Genomic DNA, 17,912 nt, shown 5'->3' on the forward strand with positions numbered 1-17,912 from the left:
CGGAGACGAAGCTTGACGTCGCGTCTGTATAATGTCACGTGATTTACATATGGTCAATAAGGTCGTCTGAATTAGCAGATACAGAGATACAGCTTGAAAAGGGTGATTTTCGTATATGATTACAATATTGGCATCTATAGTACAGGCTAAATAGCAGGTTGACTCGTTCTTCTGAGTCTAAGCATCCTTTGTTTGAGTCCGCTGGTCATTGCCCTTGCGCTTCCAGCACTCGCGAAATGCTTCCATCTGCCATAACATACTCATCAGCTTCAATTCTCAGGTTCCTAGTGTACGACGGGGTGAAACGAAAGCTTGAACGGGCGTGATGCGGTGCTTGCATTCGTCTGCAAGCGGTCTCAGCGTGACTCACCTCGCCCTTGCACTGTCTCCAGTCCTTCTTCGTAAAATAGCAGTCGTTCATTTTATCCTGCTCCACTGTTGATACTCAATGAGCAGCTTGTCTATTGACCATAATCTTGATTGTAAACTCACCTGCGCAGCCGGTGCTGAAGATCCGCTTGTCCCTGTCCACCGATGACTCCGCATTAGTCCAGATCTTCAATCTCCGAGAATCTCAAAAGTCAAAGGAAGAATCCAATCTACCATTCATCAGGTTCATCGTCGTCCACTTCCGGGACCACCGCGGGCTTATCCTCCTTCTTCGACATCTTGTTCAATTGCTCTAACGTGAGCTGTGTAAGCCTGTGAGTTGTGTCTGAGAAGAATTGATCTTGCTCCGTCCGGAGACCGACTCGCCGCATTCGCGACAGCGACAGCGACAATGACCGCAACCACGCCCAACCTGACTGGCAAGAAGCTCAACGTGCTAGTTTACTCCGGTTCGCTCACCCAATCCGCATGGAGATCAAATAGTCTAATCAGTTCTCCTCCCTCTCCAGGCAATGGTAGCACCGTCGAATCCGTCCGACACTGCCTCTACACCCTCCGCCGCCTCCTCGCCCCGCACTATGCCGTGATCCCCGTGACCGCCGACATGCTCATCAAGGAGCCGTGGACGCTGACTTGCGCCTTGCTGGTGATGCCCGGGGGAGCGGATCTGGGGTACTGTCGATCCCTCAATGGCGCAGGTAACCGCCGGATCGAGCAGTTTGTCAAGCGCGGCGGCGCATACCTCGGTTTCTGCGCGGGGGGTTACTACGCCAGCCAGCGATGTGAGTTCGAGGTCGGCGATAAGACGATGGAGGTGGTCGGGGATCGGGAACTGGCTTTTTACCCTGGCATATGCCGCGGCGGTGCGTTTCCGGGATTTGTATACCACAGCGAGGTGGGCGCGCGCGGCGCCGATCTCAAGGTCTCCAAGGATGTACTGCAAGCCGGGGTGGTGCCGGAGGGGTTCAAGTGCTATTACAACGGGGGTGGTGTCTTTGTCGATGCGTCCTTGTATACCGACAAGGGCGTGGAGGTTTTGGCCAGCTACACGGAGGAATTGAATGTCGATCCAGGCGCAGGTGCGGCTGCCGTCGTCTACTGTAAGGTGGGCGAGGGAGCGGCCATTCTGACTGGACCGCATCCAGAGTACGTTATTCAGAGCATTCAAGGGGCAGTGACTGACAAAACTGAACAGGTTCGCAGCGGCAAACCTAGACAAAAAAGCCGGGGGCGAGGATTATGCCAAGGTGGTGGATGCGCTGGCAGCGGACGATAAAGCGCGCACCGACTTTTTGAAGGCCTGTCTGTCCAAGCTGGGCCTGCAGGTCACCCAGAATACCACGACTGTGCCATCGCTTTCGTCGTTGCACCTGTCGTCTCAAAATCCGGCTGATACTTCCCGCATCCGATCGTCGTTGCAAGAGGTGATTAGCACCGAGGGGGACGAAGAATTCATCAAAGATGAAAACGATACGTTTCGTCTGGAGAGATCCGGGACTTGGAGTATGAGTTCATTGGAGGAGTCTCTCCCCCAGTCTGAACAGGGTGCTAGCGAGGGCATTGTCGATTACAACGCAATCATCAAGCCTTTGGTGATCCACGACGAGCTTCCATCCTCAAAAGCGACTCCTTACTTCAATCACCATGCATTCTACGCCAATCTCGAACAGTACCAGTCACAGATGCGGGAAGGTACTGGCTGTTTCGGTTCGAGCATCATGTATGGCGAGGTGGTCACTAGTACAAATACGATTCTGGAAAAGTAAGTCTTCCGCTGGACTCTTTGCCTTCAGAGCTGACGGATACAGGAATCCCAAATTACTCCGTAAACTGCCGCATGGATTCACAGCGACAGCAACCACCCAGGTCGCAGGCCGAGGCCGAGGCTCCAATGTCTGGGTCTCTCCAGCGGGGGCCCTGATCTTTTCGACGGTCGTAAGGCACCCGATTGAAAAGATCCAGTCTGCCCCGGTGGTTTTCATTCAGTATCTGGCGGCAATGGCAGTTGTACGGGGTATCAAGAGCTACGACGTGGGCTTTGAGAACATGCCAGTCAAGCTCAAATGGCCCAATGACATTTGTAAGTTCGATCCTCTCGTTTAAATAGGGTTAGCTAATGAGTCAAGATGCCTTGGACCCCGAAAACCCGGACAAGAAGCACTACACCAAAATCTGCGGTATCCTCATCAACTCACTCTTCTCCTCGAACGAATACATCGCCGTCGTGGGAATCGGCATCAACGCCACGAACGCCTCTCCAACCACCTCGCTGAATGCACTCGCCTCTCGCTTTGTCTCCAATAAAACCGCCCCAATCACACTCGAGAAACTCCTCGCCCGGTGCCTCACCACGTTCGAAGAGCTGTACACCCGCTTCCTGCGGACAGGCTTTGACCGGGAGTTTGAGACGATGTACTACGACGACTGGCTGCACATGCATCAGGCTGTCACATTAGAGGAAGAAGGCGGAGCGCGGGCCCGAATCAAGGGTATCACTCGGGAATATGGGTTGCTGCTGGCGGAGGAGTTGGGATGGGACGATCGGCCTACGGGACGAGTGTGGCAGTTGCAGAGTGACAGCAACAGCTTTGATTTCTTCCGAGGATTGGTCAAGAGGAAGGTATAGACATAGCCAGGTCTCCATACAGTATATACACTTCAATAGATTATTTGATGAACAAGCCAAGAGCAGATGAAGATAAGCCGTGCCAAGGAGGCTTGTTTCGCCTTAGACTCTGGGCATTATGGAGAAATAGCCCGACTGGCAGCAACGGGGGCACTCAAGCAGATAGCGGTCTCACTTGGTGCAATCACAGGATAGATCAGCCACAGTCAAATATATGAGGGATTAATGCAATGACAACACACTAAAACACACTCAGCTGGGAAGCTCGAATCTACAACACATCCAATGAATAACCGCCGATTCAGCCCCCGGCGCCATGCCACCTGGAGACGGACCATCAACAAAGCAGAACCGGATCATGTGCCGACTCACCAGGCAGCATGATTCCTCTACAGGGCTGTCTAGTGGGAGAATAGGATCAGACGCTACCTCGCATCTGAAACTAGACTATCTAGCCATGAAGCTAAGGTAGCGACTCCTCATGCAATAAAATAAAACTCACCGTCCCCGTCCCGTCTCACGCCAGTGTCTCCTCAGTTCACATCCTCCCTCATCAGTTAGACTATAGCCATATCGCTTAGCACATTACACAACCAGCTCACTCTCACTCATCATAGTTCGACATGTTCACCCTCAATCCCTTCAAATCCAAGGAGGAACAGCTCCAGCAACCTACCTGGGACCCTAGCACCCTTGCCATGACCCAACCGGCTACCCCCGCGGCACCAACCCAGGTCGTGTCGCAGCAGCCAGTACGCATTCATCCATACCTCCCCTATCTATTGACACAGTATCAACTGACACTTACCATGTTAGCCCGCACAGGAACAGATGGACATGAGACTGCGTGGTGGTGGTGAGAAGGAGGATATTTGCTGTGGAGTGTAGGTTTCCTCTTTCCCTACTATCTGATGGGCGCTGGCGTGCTGATGAGTGAAGGTGTGCGGGGCTTGCCTGTTTCGAGTGTTGCGAGTGTTGCTGTTAGTGGATTAGGAGGAGGGATATGAAATATACCCTGTTGGTAGTGGTTGGATGGTACATTATATAATGACAAGTGCTGAATCGATGCAACGTTGTCTTGATATAAATCGGTGGCTACGGCTTCTAGGTTTGATAGTCTTATTTGTCAGCGCAGAACTGGTATCATTAATATTGATCATGTATATGCATAATCAAATACACTGCGATGCGACCACTGAAACAGAAAAACCTCCAAAGCTAAAGTTATTCCGCCTCACGCAGCCGGACAGTAACATTATCCGCCGGCGCACTGGTCAGATTCAGAGAATGCCGGATCTCCAGATGCGGCTGTACGTCCTCAATCGCGTCGAAGCGCTGCAGCAACCGCACCAGGACGTATCCCGCTTCGGTGAGAGCAAACTGCTGCCCGATGCAGATGCGTGGCCCACCGTTGAACGGGACATAATCCCAGCCCACCTTGCGATCGATCCACCGGCTCGGCTTGAACTCCTCGGCGTCAGGGCCCCAGATGTCCTTGCGCCGGTGCAGGATGTGCACGTTGTATACGACGAGCTGGCCCTTGCGTACGTAGATGGGCTGGGCGCCGTCGCTGCCTCCGCCGCGGGGAAGGGTGGTATCCCTCGTTGCGGAGCGGCGGTTGCCGGGGACCACGGGGAACAGACGCAGGGTCTCGTTCAGACAGTACTGCAGGTATTGGCAAGACTTGAGGGCGGCAAAGGTGATGTTGCGGGGTTGGTTGTAAGTGCCGAATTCGTCGATGACGGTCTGTCGGAGCTTCTGGAACTCGGCCGGGTGGCGTGCGAGCATCAGCACTGTCCAGCTGAGCAGGGACGCGGTGGTATCACGTCCCGCGAGGAGGATGTTCAACAGCTGAGAGCGCAGTTCGATCGGGTCCTGGGTGACGGAAACCAGAGCGTGCAGGAAGACGTATTGAGACGATTTGTCCGGGTCCGCGAGCTTGCCTTCGCGGGCGGCTTTGAGTGCTTTGTGCACGAAACGGTCCACGTACGCGTGCACTTCCTTCTCCGCGTGGCGCGACTCCTTGTTGTTCACAATCCAGTACAGTTTCTCGAAGCGAGCCCGTTGTGCCGCGTACCATTGCGACTTGTCAAAATAGTAGGGGAATTTGTCCTCGGGTGTCTGACCACCCTTCAAGGCCGAGAGTTGGCTCTCAACACTCTCGCCAAAGAGGAATTCGGTCGCCGAGTCGATGGTGAGACGGAAGAAGATGGATTGGATGTCCACTGCCTCGGTCCACTTCCCGTTGACGACAGGCATCGCCTGCATCGCCTTTTGGACATGACGTTCTTCCAGGTCGAGGTCACTGATTTGATCACGCGTGAACTGAGGACGGAGCAGACCTCTGGAGCGAGACCACTCCTCGCCATCAGAACTGAACTACACCAAAGTTGTTAGCATGCCGCACAAACCTTGCATATTCACGAGGCAAAACCTACAATGCCAGCTCCCAAAACGGGATGCAGAGCTTGCCTTCGAGGAGCCCCCAGCTCAAAGTCCTTGAATTGCGTGGCCAGAATGGCTTGGATGTTCTTCGGATCCGTTGTGAAATAATTCTCACGTCCCATTTGCCTAAACCGGAAGGTCGTAACATATCGGCCCTCGCGGTCGCTCATGAGCGCGACTCGGCGCTCTACCATCGGTAGAATCTTTTTCGCTTTGTCTGCTGCCAAAGCTTCCTTGAGAACACTAATACCTAGAGGATCACTAGGATAGAGAGGAGTTGAACCACAGCCTAATCTGCGGGCATTCTGTGCGTGCTGCCATCTCGAAACCAGCGCCCACAGCAGACGGAGGGCAACAGCCACAGCCGCGACGGTCAGAAGCGGGAACGCCATCGCAATAGGAAGATGAATTGAAGACAGACTGGAGAGTCTGGTTTTTTCGTTCAAATTCCCATATTTCTCTGGGATGTATGCCTTGCTTTGAAGTATGCCAGCGGAAACGTGACTTTAGCCGAGGGCCCGAGGCCCTATAATGGAAGCAAGGTGGGGAAAGGGGGCACAAGAACAACGAAGATGGCGAACAATGCAACAATCTTCTTCATAGTGATTCTTGTGCTATGCTTGATACAATTTTGGATGAGGTCACTGTGCATTGACATGTTATTCAGGTCATTCATGTTTCATCTGCCTCTTGTCTGACTGTTCTAGTACCCACCTGTAGCACCCAGGTTGTGCGATCGGGCATATGCGAGTGACGAGTCATGATCAGTCTATCGAATAATCATACCTACCGAGGGAGTGTTCTTCCACCTTCATAGGTTCGGTTATTGGTCTCGAACACTAGGTATGCATGTGTGGCGGGTCGAAAGATATGGAAGATGACTGGCCAGCTTAATCTCCTTAAAGGGCCGAGTTGTGTCGATCACCGTAAATGCCGGTCCCAGCCATCGGTGTATCCGAAGCACTGTGCAACTACTCGACATAGATACCAGGCAATACAATTACGTCTCACCTGGATTGGGTACGGATCCAAAGTCCCTCCAGTTATCAGGGATTATGCGGGTTTCGGAGACAGCTTCCGATGAATTCAGCACCAACCCTAAGCCGTTATGTTACGAGTTGTGGGCCTTGTGGCATTCGAAGTGAAGCAGAATTGGGGCCTGCGGGCTCATGCAAGAAGCACACTTGCACCGCTCGGCGTTGGTCAACGGAGATGCTACCTATTCGGCCAGGTCTTCATCTCGGCTTTGGCCGAATAAGACATCTGTCTCAATGAACCAGTTATTTTTGGGTATTTGAAAGGAGTGCCAGTTGACCAGTTCGCTTGGTCAGCTACTATCTTTCAACCGCAGTCGACAAATCAAAAAGTCATATTCTCTGCGCTTGAAGATAGATTAGCATTTGTGAACGTCGACATCTTGAATCTGCTCGTACAAATTCAATTAGGAATCGAGGTTACCCTAAGCTATGGAAATCTCGCGGATCACACGCCATTATTGAGTTTAAAATGAACGGCATCTCGCGTGCTCAGTTCGTTGCTGGTCTCCAGCTCAAATCTTCCCGATTAACAAGGTTCTTTTCAGACATTAGATGATGATATCTGATGCTAAAGAAACGATTCGACTGTGGTTCGACTGAGGAAGCTCGAAGGTCTCGAGCCTTACGCCGCAAGTTCAGACCAGCTAGAGACTAAGCCTAAAATGGCTAGTTAATTGGGCAAAGCGGTGGTAAACACAGAAGGCGGTATATATATTTCCGGCAGTATTGCTCTGTTGGGTCTGATGACCTCAAGATGCCAGCCCAACTCTCGTGACTCTTGTCCCAATGCTTTTGATGTCGCGATCAATCAGAACATCGAGTGGCTAACTACTCAGATTTTTCGTAACTTCTTTTGGTCAGATATTGCTTTTTGTTTAGCAGTGGAGTACCCCTCACGAGCCTTGGTCCTTCCTGCGTCTTGTTCGTGTGCCCAACGACGACACTTGGCGGCGTTGACACTGCATAGCTCGCCGTCACACCACCCATCAGTTGGCTCCAATTGTCTCTGGACCGCACGCAAGCTCTAATTCTTTTTATATATTATCTTCCTCCCGGATATTTGATTGTTGTTACTTTTCTTTCATACGTCCAAACAACATGTGCATCGCATTAATTTCCACAGCTCACCCCTCCTATCCTCTGATCGTTATCGATAACAGGGATGTATGCGAATATCGACCTCGGAGCGCCTTGTTACCCTACATAAACTAACAGTAATCAGGAATTCCTCCGCCGTCCAACATCCTGCGCCGACTGGTGGCCGGAACCTAGCACCAACGTGCTTGGAGGCAGAGATCTGGCTCGAGCCACACATGGGACATGGATGGGGGTCACAAAAGAAGGGAAAATAGCTGTCCTGACCAACTATCGGGAGACTACAGCGGATGAGCCTAGTGGAGTACATAGTCGAGGCCTGATTGTCAACAACTGGCTTACAGCGGACCCCGAGCAAAGGCAATCCACCAGAGATTTTGTACAGGGAATGGTAGCCTCGTCCGAGATCAGAAATGTCGGCGGATTCAGCCTGGTTTGTGGTTATGTCAATGAGCCGCTAGCCATCGTATCGAACCGGTCAGCCAATATGGACCAGATCTCTTGGATTGCCACAGAAAAGGGTCAGACATTGGGACTCAGCAACACAACGTTCGGTGATCGCTCCTGGCCAAAGATCCTCGACGGGGAAAAGCTCATGAAAGAGGCCATCAATGCTCATGTGCAAGCAGGTGAAGATGAAGATCAACTCATCAACCGACTACTTCAGGTCCTGAGCCGGGATACTCTCCCCAGGCTCTCGGGAGACTCCACGCTGGAGACCTACCTCCTCCTGCTGCGACAGAGTATCTTCGTCCCAGTGATTGGAGCACAAGCAGAGAAGTCTAGGGCTGCCGACGAGGTTGCTGCAGCTCGCGATACGGACAGGGTTCCAATCGAGAGTCAACCGCCGCATGATTTGCTGGACAAGTCATTCTTGCAGGGCGCATACGGAACTCAGAAACAGACCGTGGTGCTCGTAAGTGCAAATGGAAGAGTGAGATACTTTGAGCGTACGCTCTATGATAACGATGTAAATGCAATTCCCATCGGCAAAGGCGATAGGTCGTTTGAGTTCCACGTCAGCCGATAATGGAATAGCATGTTCATAGTGTCGAACTTCTTTCCCCAAAACATCCTACCTCCTCAATAAATCGTACCAGTTGCATCAAATGCTGGCAGAAGGGGCATTTTCACCTGCCTGACTGTCATATGTAGCTCGCATTATGCTGGGGCTTCTCGCCAGAACTGTAACCAAACAGAGGCGGTTACCAAGGCCATATTCTACTTGTGTTTTCCCATCTCGCGGTATAGACTATTCTTCAGACAGTTTACTAACTGATCAATAATAATAATAAGGTAACCCCCTATTTTCCTGCTCAAGACTCCAGTGCATGCTCAATTCTAGAGAGCTCATTAAACATGCAATCTAAAAACCGTTAGTTCCCTGATGGCTGACTTTCGGTGGGTCTTGCTAATGTCTCTGTCTCACTTCGACCTTTGAGGCTTTCGACTTCAATTATTCCTATCCATCCGCAATTAAGTCCAATCTTTCCAATCATCGATTTCAGGCTTGTCAAAGCGCGTATCTTGACGTCGAAACCTCAGATATGTTGTTTTACACAAAGCTTGGTACAAGCTTTCGGTTGCACGATCCGAAACAACCGTTGGTCACCGTGTCTGAACCATCACCTACCAAAGAGTCCAAAATAATTTCTCCGCCAACGAGCACATTCCTTGGAGCGCTACTGCTGTTTCATCTAAAGCAGAGCTCCTCTCATCCTCCAGTTCACCCACACGGAACGAAATCAGGCAATCGCATTGGATATTTGGCTGATGGCGATGATGCTATGCGAGTCTGGAACAGTTCCTCGCTGTCTCCTTAATCAAAGCCACTCAGGATCAAATATACGGATCAGGCACCAGTTTAGCTATTCGCCGGCTAAGCCACTGGCCATCGCTGACCCTGCTTTTTGTCCCACTTCATGTCGGACGCCGAAGGACTGAGTTGACTGGAATACCGAGGAGATGAAGACTTACTATTATGTCTTTGACAATGATGGGTACCATCCATCTCCTCCTTCACGGCGCCACTACAATTGTTCAGATGTCGTTCTAGAACTATGCTCTGCCAGCGCTCCGAACTGTGCGCCCCTGAAGTTAAATGATGCATTATCAAATTCATGGCTCAGGCCGGGAGAATTATGGCGACTTTGCTCTTTTTTCCACCTTCCGAATTCTCAAAAGATGAGCTGCCAGGGAACCTGGCTAGTGGCTAGTGGCTAGTGGCCACAGCTAATGGAGAACTCGGACGGATGCTTGATCCCTTGCAAAAGCTTGCCTCGATATTAAAGCTGTGGAGCTTGCGAAATGAACGGGGGTCCCTGAATCGTGTCCTCCGAGATGAGGAGGTCTACATAAGATGAGCACGCTGGACTCATTCTTTCAGGCCCTTTCTTTCTTCTCTCTACAACTCAAGACTGGTTTCTTGTCACTCATTAGACTTTTTGATTTTCGTCTTTCGTCTCTCCTTTTGTCCCCTTTGCTTTTCAGCTCTTCGACAAGCTCGATACACGTTCTTTATACCACCAAAATGAGAATCAGCAACTTGATCATGGCCGCCAGCGCTGCTGGTCTGGTCAACGCTCTGCCCGTACGCGAGATGGCCAAAAAACGCTCCTCTGGATTTACCTGTATGTCGAGGCGATAATCCTGCCATGGTATGGTATCTCGACTAGACTAACACTATACGCCTGCAGGGGTCGGTGTCAGCGAATCTGGTGCCGAATTCGGTAGCAGCATCCCCGGAACCCTGGGTACAGACTACACATGGCCCGATACCTCCAAGATCCAGACTCTGCGCGACGCGGGTATGAACATCTTCCGTGTTCCATTTTTGATGGAGCGTCTGGTCCCCAGCTCCATGACCGGTACCCCGGATGCCACCTACCTGAGCGACCTGAAGAAGGTAAGGCAGGGACATTTGCTTTGACGTGAGGAGATGCTAATATTCGGCGATAGACCGTCAAGTTCATTACCGACTGTGGTGCTTATGCCATTATTGATCCTCATAACTATGGAAGATAGTAAGTCATGGCTTGTCCTTACCAGCGGAGTGGTAACTAAAATCCACCGTACAGCTCTGGAAGTATCATTTCCTCTACTTCCGACTTCCAGACATTCTGGAAGACCGTCGCTAGCGAATTCGCCTCCAATGACAAGGTCATCTTCGATACCAGTGAGACTCCCGACCACCGGAGACATTGGAGCTTTGATAGCTTGGAATCGTTAGGCTGATGTTTCCAGACAATGAATACCATGATATGGACCAGACTCTGGTGCTCAATTTGAACCAGGCCGCCATCAATGGTATTCGTGATGCCGGTGCCACAACGCAATACATCTTCGTTGAGGGTAACCACTACAGTGGCGCCTGGACCTGGACTGACAACAATGACAACCTTAAGGGTTTGACGGATCCTCAGGACAAGATCGTCTTTGAGATGCACCAGTATCTCGACTCGGACGGTTCTGGTACCTCTGAGTCCTGTGTCAGCTCCACTATCGGCCAGGAGCGTGTGGAGTCTGCCACTCAGTGGCTGAAGGACAACGGCCTCAAAGGATTCCTTGGAGAGTTCGCCGGTGGTGTCAACTCCCAGTGTGAGACCGCCGTTGAGGGTCTTCTCTCTTACATGTCCGAGAACAGCGATGTCTGGCTCGGTGCTTCGTGGTGGTCTGCCGGTCCCTGGTGGGGAACTTATATGTACAGTCTCGAGCCTACTAGCGGTCCTGCCTACTCAACCTACCTTCCCATTCTGAAGAAGTACTTTGTGAGCGGCACCGCCTCTTCTTCCTCCTCTTCCTCGAGCACCAGCTCTTCTGCCTCTGTGACCAAGCCAACCACTACTACCGCTACTCAGGTTGAGGTCGTCGACACTTCTTCCCCTTCCTCTACTCCTACTCCGTCCTCTGTCCCTCCAGCCGAGCCTACCGCTCCCGCTCCTTCTAAGGCTGCTCAGCCCTCCAAGCCCTCGAGTGCTACCCCCAGCACCACGGCGACCGCCGCTGCTTCGACTCCTGCTTCTGGCTCTGCTTCCGGTTGCCGTGCCTCCAAGCCTACTGCCAGCAGCTCTGCCTCTGCCTCTGGTGTCGCCAAGCACTGGTACCAATGCGGTGGAATCAACTGGACCGGCCCTACAACCTGCGAGAGCGGCTACACCTGTGTTAAGCAGAACCCTTACTACCACCAGTGTGTTTAATTTAAGTCGTGGTGGCAGTGGAGTCGGGTTGGGGACCGGCAGCTCAGGATCAGGTGAGTCGTGGGTCGTTCTAGGATAGACGAGGTCGGACGACCGCATTTCGCTTCATTTGTAAATAGTTCAAAGATTTAAACTCTTGCAGTAGCATTAACATTTCCTCCGGGACCCCTGTATTTCATAGCCACATCTTTGTGTAATCAAATGTGCATTACTATCCACTGCATGGAAGGATAAGCCTCAAATTGCGCATCACATGCTAGACAGCTAGACCAGGGCCAAATTTGACAAAGATCGAAAATTTACTTCCTAATCCAGCAACTCATCTGATATGGCCCGATCAAGTGACTTTTTCCTTTCGTACGAACTGAACCGCAAATTTCTTCGGACCTCGGCTCTACATAGTTTGCTCGGACGAGGGCAGATGTCCAGGGTCCGGTCCGTGGCAGAACGTAGAGAAATCAGTGTAGACGGGACGAGGAAATCGGCGACTGGAGCGAGAAAGGCCCGACTCCCGTCGCCGATTAGTTATCCTTTACCATGCTTTTTATGTGAGTAATGCACAATGCATAAGCACAAGCATAAGCATAAGCATAAAGCATAGTTACTAACGGTGATAAGGGACGTGGGGTTATGCTGGTTTTTCTTTACTTCGAATGTCCGGCAGAAAAATCAGCGGTGATTGGTGCTGATAAGTGTATTTGATTGTCGTGATGTTATCGAGGTGGTTGTTGATTGAGTGTGATGTCAAGCATATTTGAGTGTCATTACCTTATCCCTTATGGAATCTGTAGGTCAGATCCTTGCTTCGATATTCGGCTTTGGCAGTGTCGTCGACGACGTCGGGAGAAGTCGACGTGCGCCTAGATACCTTGATCTGTAAGGTGATGTTTCTCTGATTGCGACATCGACATCGACATTACAATGTCATTTTCGTGATGGAATCTTTCGTCTTCGACAATCTCATTGTCTGGAATGATCGAAAGTAGTCATCGTATGTGTATGGATGCTTATTTGTGATGGCTTCCCCAGATATGATGTGGATGGAAATTGATTAGAAATGGTTGACGTCACTATGGAAGATGGATGGTAGCTACTACCGGGTTCGGACTGTATACAAAACGTGCAACCCGGGAAACGCGAGGAATCGCATCGGAGTCGGCCTTTGGAGTACCATGGCTGGCATTTTGTCATATTCAAGTCAACGTGGTTGCTAATCATTGGTAATTCATGCTTGATCAGGAGAAATACTTAGACAACACTGACTCATTGCTTGAAAGTGTCTTTGTTTAAGGGTTAAGGAGTGTCTTTTCTTTATCCTACAGATATCTCATTGAATTATAAGGTCGTAGATAATACCCACTTGAGTGCAGCTCCTCCACACTAGCTGGCTTGTGGTGGATGATTCAGCCATAGGGCGGTGCACTGGGGTAATTCACCTGCCTGATAAATGATAACCATAAATCAGGAGAATGTAATACATCGGACTTATGAAGGTAGCCTATTCGGACTTGGCAGGCTCCATTGTTGCCTGATATCGTATAAAGATATTGAAAAGGTTGGGTGTATTCTCTTGTCCGACATCTTGCTGCCCAGGCGAGGAACTGAAACTCGACTGGGTAGCGGCTTTCCATAAGGTGCTCATTGTAAACCTGTGACAGTGTGAATTGCATGCGAACCATGATTGGACTCAGTACTCCGCAAGTACGGAGTTGAAAGTCAGAATATGGCAGCCTTATGCCGGAGCATGGCTTAGAATTCATCGCTTATGGCTTACGTGGGCACCTGCTATCAAACCAAGGAGATTAGATTGATCAATGCCCTAATTTCCGATTCAGCCTGCAAGATACGAGAACATGATGGGGCAGTGTACTCCCTACTTCCGATAGGATTAGTGACAGCTTGTCAGAATCACCTCAGCATTTGAGGCTGATTAACTAGGGAACCCTATGGGTAATCAGATAAAATTGAAGGATCAGAATAAGAATACGAGGATCCAATCTGTCGGTTATGTTAATTCCGTAATCCGCACTCTTCCGCCGCGTCTGGTCGAAACGGTCACTCCGACGAACTCTAAAACCTGTCGAAAAGCGGAGTGATACTGGCACGGGATGCATCCTCGCATTCGTTTAGGTACACCACTCCTGTAGGCTTCTACCTAAGTGGTACCTATCGACGAAAGCCCAAAAATGCGGTCGGCATTGGACCGAAAGCGCCAGTTCAGTGCTTACCTACTATCCAAGTCTCTAAAGCAAAGGTCTGATCATTTATTTTCTTTTGGAGATCCACATAGAGTAGGATGTGACTCGTGTCGTCTTAGACTCAACTTTGCCAGGCTATGTTCTGTGTAATTTGACTATAATTGTTCATCGTTCACTAATCGTGATAAACCCGCTTGTAAACTTAAGGTAGGGGTGATTTCAAATCTAATGTTCTCGACAAGCTCGATATCCTCGAATCCTGGAACCTTCCAGCGTTCTTCCGTCATTTGTATATATAAGAAAGATCGTTTGTTGATTTGCAATCATAATAGTGTTCATAACATCAGCAATCACCAAAGGGTCAGAGGGAACGGGGCGGAAAGATTGGTCATCCGAGCCCCAGTTGCAGGGCTGGATCGGCACCTCCGGCCAGGAATTGCCTAAAGGAGATAAGCTTGGCGGAATTAAGGGCGTGAGTCATTGTTACTCATTGGCTGCCGGAAGGGGGCGGTGAGCCTGCAGTATTCGCGACTGCCTGTCTGACTAATTTTTCATTGTGGTTCCTTGGATCGCCATTGATCGGTTGATCGCCAGGGCTGAATCAGAATGGCTGGTTTTCCCTTCATTTTTTTATTTTTCATCTTCTCAGGTGGATCCAGTTGTCCCCGTTGCGTCCGAGCCATGGATGTCAGGCTCGCTTTCGCTCCGGCGTCCGATCGCCGTTCGGACTTAGACGGGACCACGGCAGCCAGAGGTAAAAAACATCACTAAGAGAAATAGAAAGAATATATGAATAATGGAGAAAGAGGATTAAAAAGGAAAAAGAAATTTTAGCCTAGTCAACAACAAAGTGGATATATCAGAAATTCATATCTAGCCCATCTCGCCCTGGTGAAACCTGTCTCATTGATATCTTCTACTTTCCACACTACTACTATCATCCAGCCATCAAGTATCTTCATCCTCAGTTGTAGAGGATACATTAGCACCTGTGGCTGTTCCACACTCGGTCGAACAGACAACCAGTGATCTCACATTGCAAATCGGACGAACACATCTGCGCCGTACTTTGATCAGTATACGAGTCGATCTGGTGGAAAGAAAGATAAGGGGACTATTGAATTCCCCCTACATTTTCCCTGGCTTGGCCGAAGGTTGCAATCTACCCGACCGCTTGCATATCGCTTGACTCACCGCTCTGTGCTACAATCGATTGTATTGGAGGTGGGCCCGACCGCTGAAACGAGAAGCGCAGCCCATAGTCCAGTCTTTGACTCACCACAGTGGACGAGTCAATTTTCTGATCGATCTTTGGTTGAGCTCATAAGCACATCAACACCCCGAATCTTGGAATCATGGTTGTAAATTTCTCCACAACACGGTCTCCTTCTCCTTCGTCTTCTCCTTCTCTCTCAACTACCTTCTCCTCTACATACTCCAAGTCAATCGCCCAACGACGTCAACAGAAGAAAATGAGCATTACGCAAACATACTACCTTGCTCACACCGCCCGCAAGAAGCTTACCCGGGAAGCTTCACGGGCGGACCACGATCTCCGTCTCCTGGTTGGCCATGCCAACCTGCTTGATTCATTGATGCTGGATCTCGCCGATGCCGAGCAGGAACAGGAACGCTGGTTCAACCAGACTGTCAACGGAGTTAGCAAATCCTCTCAAAGCTCACAGCCTCGACACATCCAATGGGCCGACACTGTGATTGAAGAATCCGAGGAAGACTGGGATCCCGAAGATGCCTCCGACCTTGACTTCGACAGTGACGACTCGGACTCTGATGCTGAAGACGACGAAGAGGAACAAGAATTTGCCACGATCCTCAAGCCCATCCGGCAACGGGCACCATCGCCCGTGGCTGTCGTCACCGAGAAGGAAGTGGATGAGGACTACGATTCGGACTCGGACTCGGATTTTGAATACGAAGATCTGGAAGAGCTCTCATTGACTCGCTCAGCATCACGACAAACCCCTCCCGAGCTCTCCTCGGACTCTGACGAGGACTCGGAGGATGATGCTGCGCCTCCCTCACCGCCGCAACCCACGCTGGCCAGTTTCTCAGGGAAGCAGCCTCAATCGGCCGAGCTTCCACTTTCCGACCCAGAATATGGGCCGGGGTATTACGTTACTGGACAGGAGCAGAGCACATTCATCGAGGCGTACTGATTACGTCTTGTTTCGATTGATTGTTTCTGCACCAGTGTATATTCTCGTGATACCCTTTTGTCTGATTTGGGCTTTCATAGGCTAGGCAGGCACGGCGTTTTTTGGACTGATTTCAGCTATCGACTTGATGCATCTATTGGCGTCTAGAATTTTGTTAGTGTCCACTGCTTGGGCACCATTGATGATTCTCTACTCTTACGAAGGCATGTATGGAGCCCCTATTGTCGGGCATGCATGATGGGATGGCCTTGGGTATATGGCCAAGCTTATATATATGATGATCTATAGATCAAAAAATGAATAAATGCTTGAAAATACTCGTCCTCCCCCTTTTCCCTTTCCAGTAGAACAGTCTCCGACTGGATGATCGTCTCAATTCTGAGACACCCCATCCAGTTGTTATTCGCATTGGGCACCTGGCCTTTTATTGTATTGTCTTTTAACAACCGACTATTTGCTGACTATTGAGTTTAAATTCTCATCTGGCGTAAACAGAAACTCTTCAGTTCAGAAACAAAGTATCCTAAGGCAATAGTTTGAGCTCCTTGAAGATCAGGCACCTTTCTGCCCTAGACCAACATCCGCGTGTGACCGTCGATCTTCAATAGTCACCGCTGGCGCTGCCGCTCTAAGCCACTAATGACTAGATGGAGGGATACACCGCCTACTCTGTAGTCAATAGACAATCCATGCACTTTTGATACGGATATGTCGTTGACGGATCTCAGAAGAACTTTCTGAATCTTGCTAAGTAAATGTCCGCAGAAGCCAGATCCGTTTCCCTTGCTATCATGGCCATCTGAAACTCTCTATCGAAAGAGAACGGATCTTCGCTCTTCAGGGTATCGGTGGGGTGTGGACCGGGTAGTGACGCCTGATACCCGAGTATGACTCTAACATCAACTCTAGACCAGTCTAGTCCATCAGCGGAGTTAGGACTCTGGGAAATTTTCTCTTGGGGTCTCACGTCTACTGTTCGAGGATATAGATAGTTATCTCCGCCAATCCCGAATTTCCTCCTTGAAACACTGGGATTCCGGAAATTTGCGTTATTGACTCTGTTTGGAGTAGTCTGCAGTCAAGGATTCAAGGTTGGTTTCCGTAAGTCATGCAGACGCAGCTGACAGCTTCATTTAACCCCTCATTGCGAGAAGAAAGCTGCCTAGTAGATTGTATGAGTTAAGTGCCGAGTAGCCGTTCTGCAGTCGAAGGCTGAAGAGGGGCTGTCATTGGAGTTATGCAGGTTTGACAAGGCGGGGTTTGTGTCTCGACTCAACAAGGGCTCATGTGCTGTGACTTTGCAGACTCTTCATCTGTACTCCATAGATAATCAGTTCTGTTATAGGTGTGCATATCGCAATAGCCTCAGGTCCAGTCCGTGATAATACCAAGGTACCTCTCTATTATTAGGGGAAAACATCACTCACCGCCTTTATCTGCCCCTCTTGAGCTTCTGTTCTCACCTTCCTCTCTGCATCCGGAAGTCAAGAGCTTACTTTCCTCTTCATTCGTCCTCATAGCCAGCCAACTTCATTCCTTCGCTGAATTGCTTTCATCAGTTCAATTGCTGCAGCCGTCTTCGAGCTCTGCCCAAACTAAACAAGCCCCGTCTGCCTGGGGTCCTCCCACCACACCCGTTCTAAACCATGATCGGCATTTTCCGCATCACACCACTGGCAGACGAACTTCAGGAGCTTCATGGAGGCTGAGCTGCTAGACAAATAGATTGAACCTCCGTCGTCTCTATA

At 50.2% G+C, this 17,912-nt stretch overlaps 6 protein-coding genes across 6 annotated transcripts; 4 read left to right on the plus strand and 2 right to left on the minus strand.

The window, feature by feature from the left end:
• Window positions 1-177: 177 nt before the first annotated feature.
• Aspvir_000871 (uncharacterized protein) lies at window positions 178-668 on the minus strand (the record flags this gene model as incomplete). The annotated part of the gene is made up of 4 exons (XM_043266003.1): window positions 178-246; window positions 371-435; window positions 493-524; window positions 604-668. The coding sequence occupies 4 exons, from the start codon at window positions 666-668 to the stop codon at window positions 178-180; spliced, it is 231 nt and encodes a 76-aa protein (XP_043121938.1).
• A 113-nt stretch (window positions 669-781) lies between these two features.
• Aspvir_000872 (biotin--[acetyl-CoA-carboxylase] ligase BPL1) lies at window positions 782-3,904 on the plus strand (the record flags this gene model as incomplete). The annotated part of the gene is made up of 6 exons (XM_043266004.1): window positions 782-1,536; window positions 1,586-2,152; window positions 2,199-2,470; window positions 2,517-3,010; window positions 3,634-3,768; window positions 3,833-3,904. The coding sequence occupies 6 exons, from the start codon at window positions 782-784 to the stop codon at window positions 3,902-3,904; spliced, it is 2,295 nt and encodes a 764-aa protein (XP_043121939.1).
• Window positions 3,905-4,240: 336 nt separating this feature from the next.
• On the minus strand, window positions 4,241-5,853 carry Aspvir_000873 (cytochrome P450; the record flags this gene model as incomplete). Its single annotated transcript, XM_043266005.1, has 2 exons — window positions 4,241-5,395; window positions 5,455-5,853. 2 exons carry the CDS (start codon window positions 5,851-5,853, stop codon window positions 4,241-4,243), a joined length of 1,554 nt encoding a protein of 517 aa, XP_043121940.1.
• Window positions 5,854-7,596: 1,743 nt separating this feature from the next.
• Window positions 7,597-8,623, plus strand: Aspvir_000874 (NRDE family protein; the record flags this gene model as incomplete). The annotated part of the gene is made up of 2 exons (XM_043266006.1): window positions 7,597-7,662; window positions 7,721-8,623. 2 exons carry the CDS (start codon window positions 7,597-7,599, stop codon window positions 8,621-8,623), a joined length of 969 nt encoding a protein of 322 aa, XP_043121941.1.
• Window positions 8,624-10,123: 1,500 nt separating this feature from the next.
• On the plus strand, window positions 10,124-11,789 carry egl3 (putative extracellular endoglucanase/cellulase; the record flags this gene model as incomplete). The annotated part of the gene is made up of 5 exons (XM_043266007.1): window positions 10,124-10,223; window positions 10,290-10,498; window positions 10,552-10,616; window positions 10,671-10,768; window positions 10,837-11,789. The coding sequence occupies 5 exons, from the start codon at window positions 10,124-10,126 to the stop codon at window positions 11,787-11,789; spliced, it is 1,425 nt and encodes a 474-aa protein (XP_043121942.1).
• A 3,553-nt stretch (window positions 11,790-15,342) lies between these two features.
• On the plus strand, window positions 15,343-16,164 carry Aspvir_000876 (uncharacterized protein; the record flags this gene model as incomplete). The annotated part of the gene is made up of 1 exon (XM_043266008.1): window positions 15,343-16,164. One exon carries the CDS (start codon window positions 15,343-15,345, stop codon window positions 16,162-16,164), a length of 822 nt encoding a protein of 273 aa, XP_043121943.1.
• Between the last annotated feature and the right edge of the window lie 1,748 nt (window positions 16,165-17,912).

The sequence above is a fragment of the Aspergillus viridinutans genome (assembly GCF_018404265.1).
Source record: "Aspergillus viridinutans IFM 47045 DNA, scaffold_1, whole genome shotgun sequence".
Lineage (NCBI taxonomy): Eukaryota > Fungi > Ascomycota > Eurotiomycetes > Eurotiales > Aspergillaceae > Aspergillus > Aspergillus viridinutans.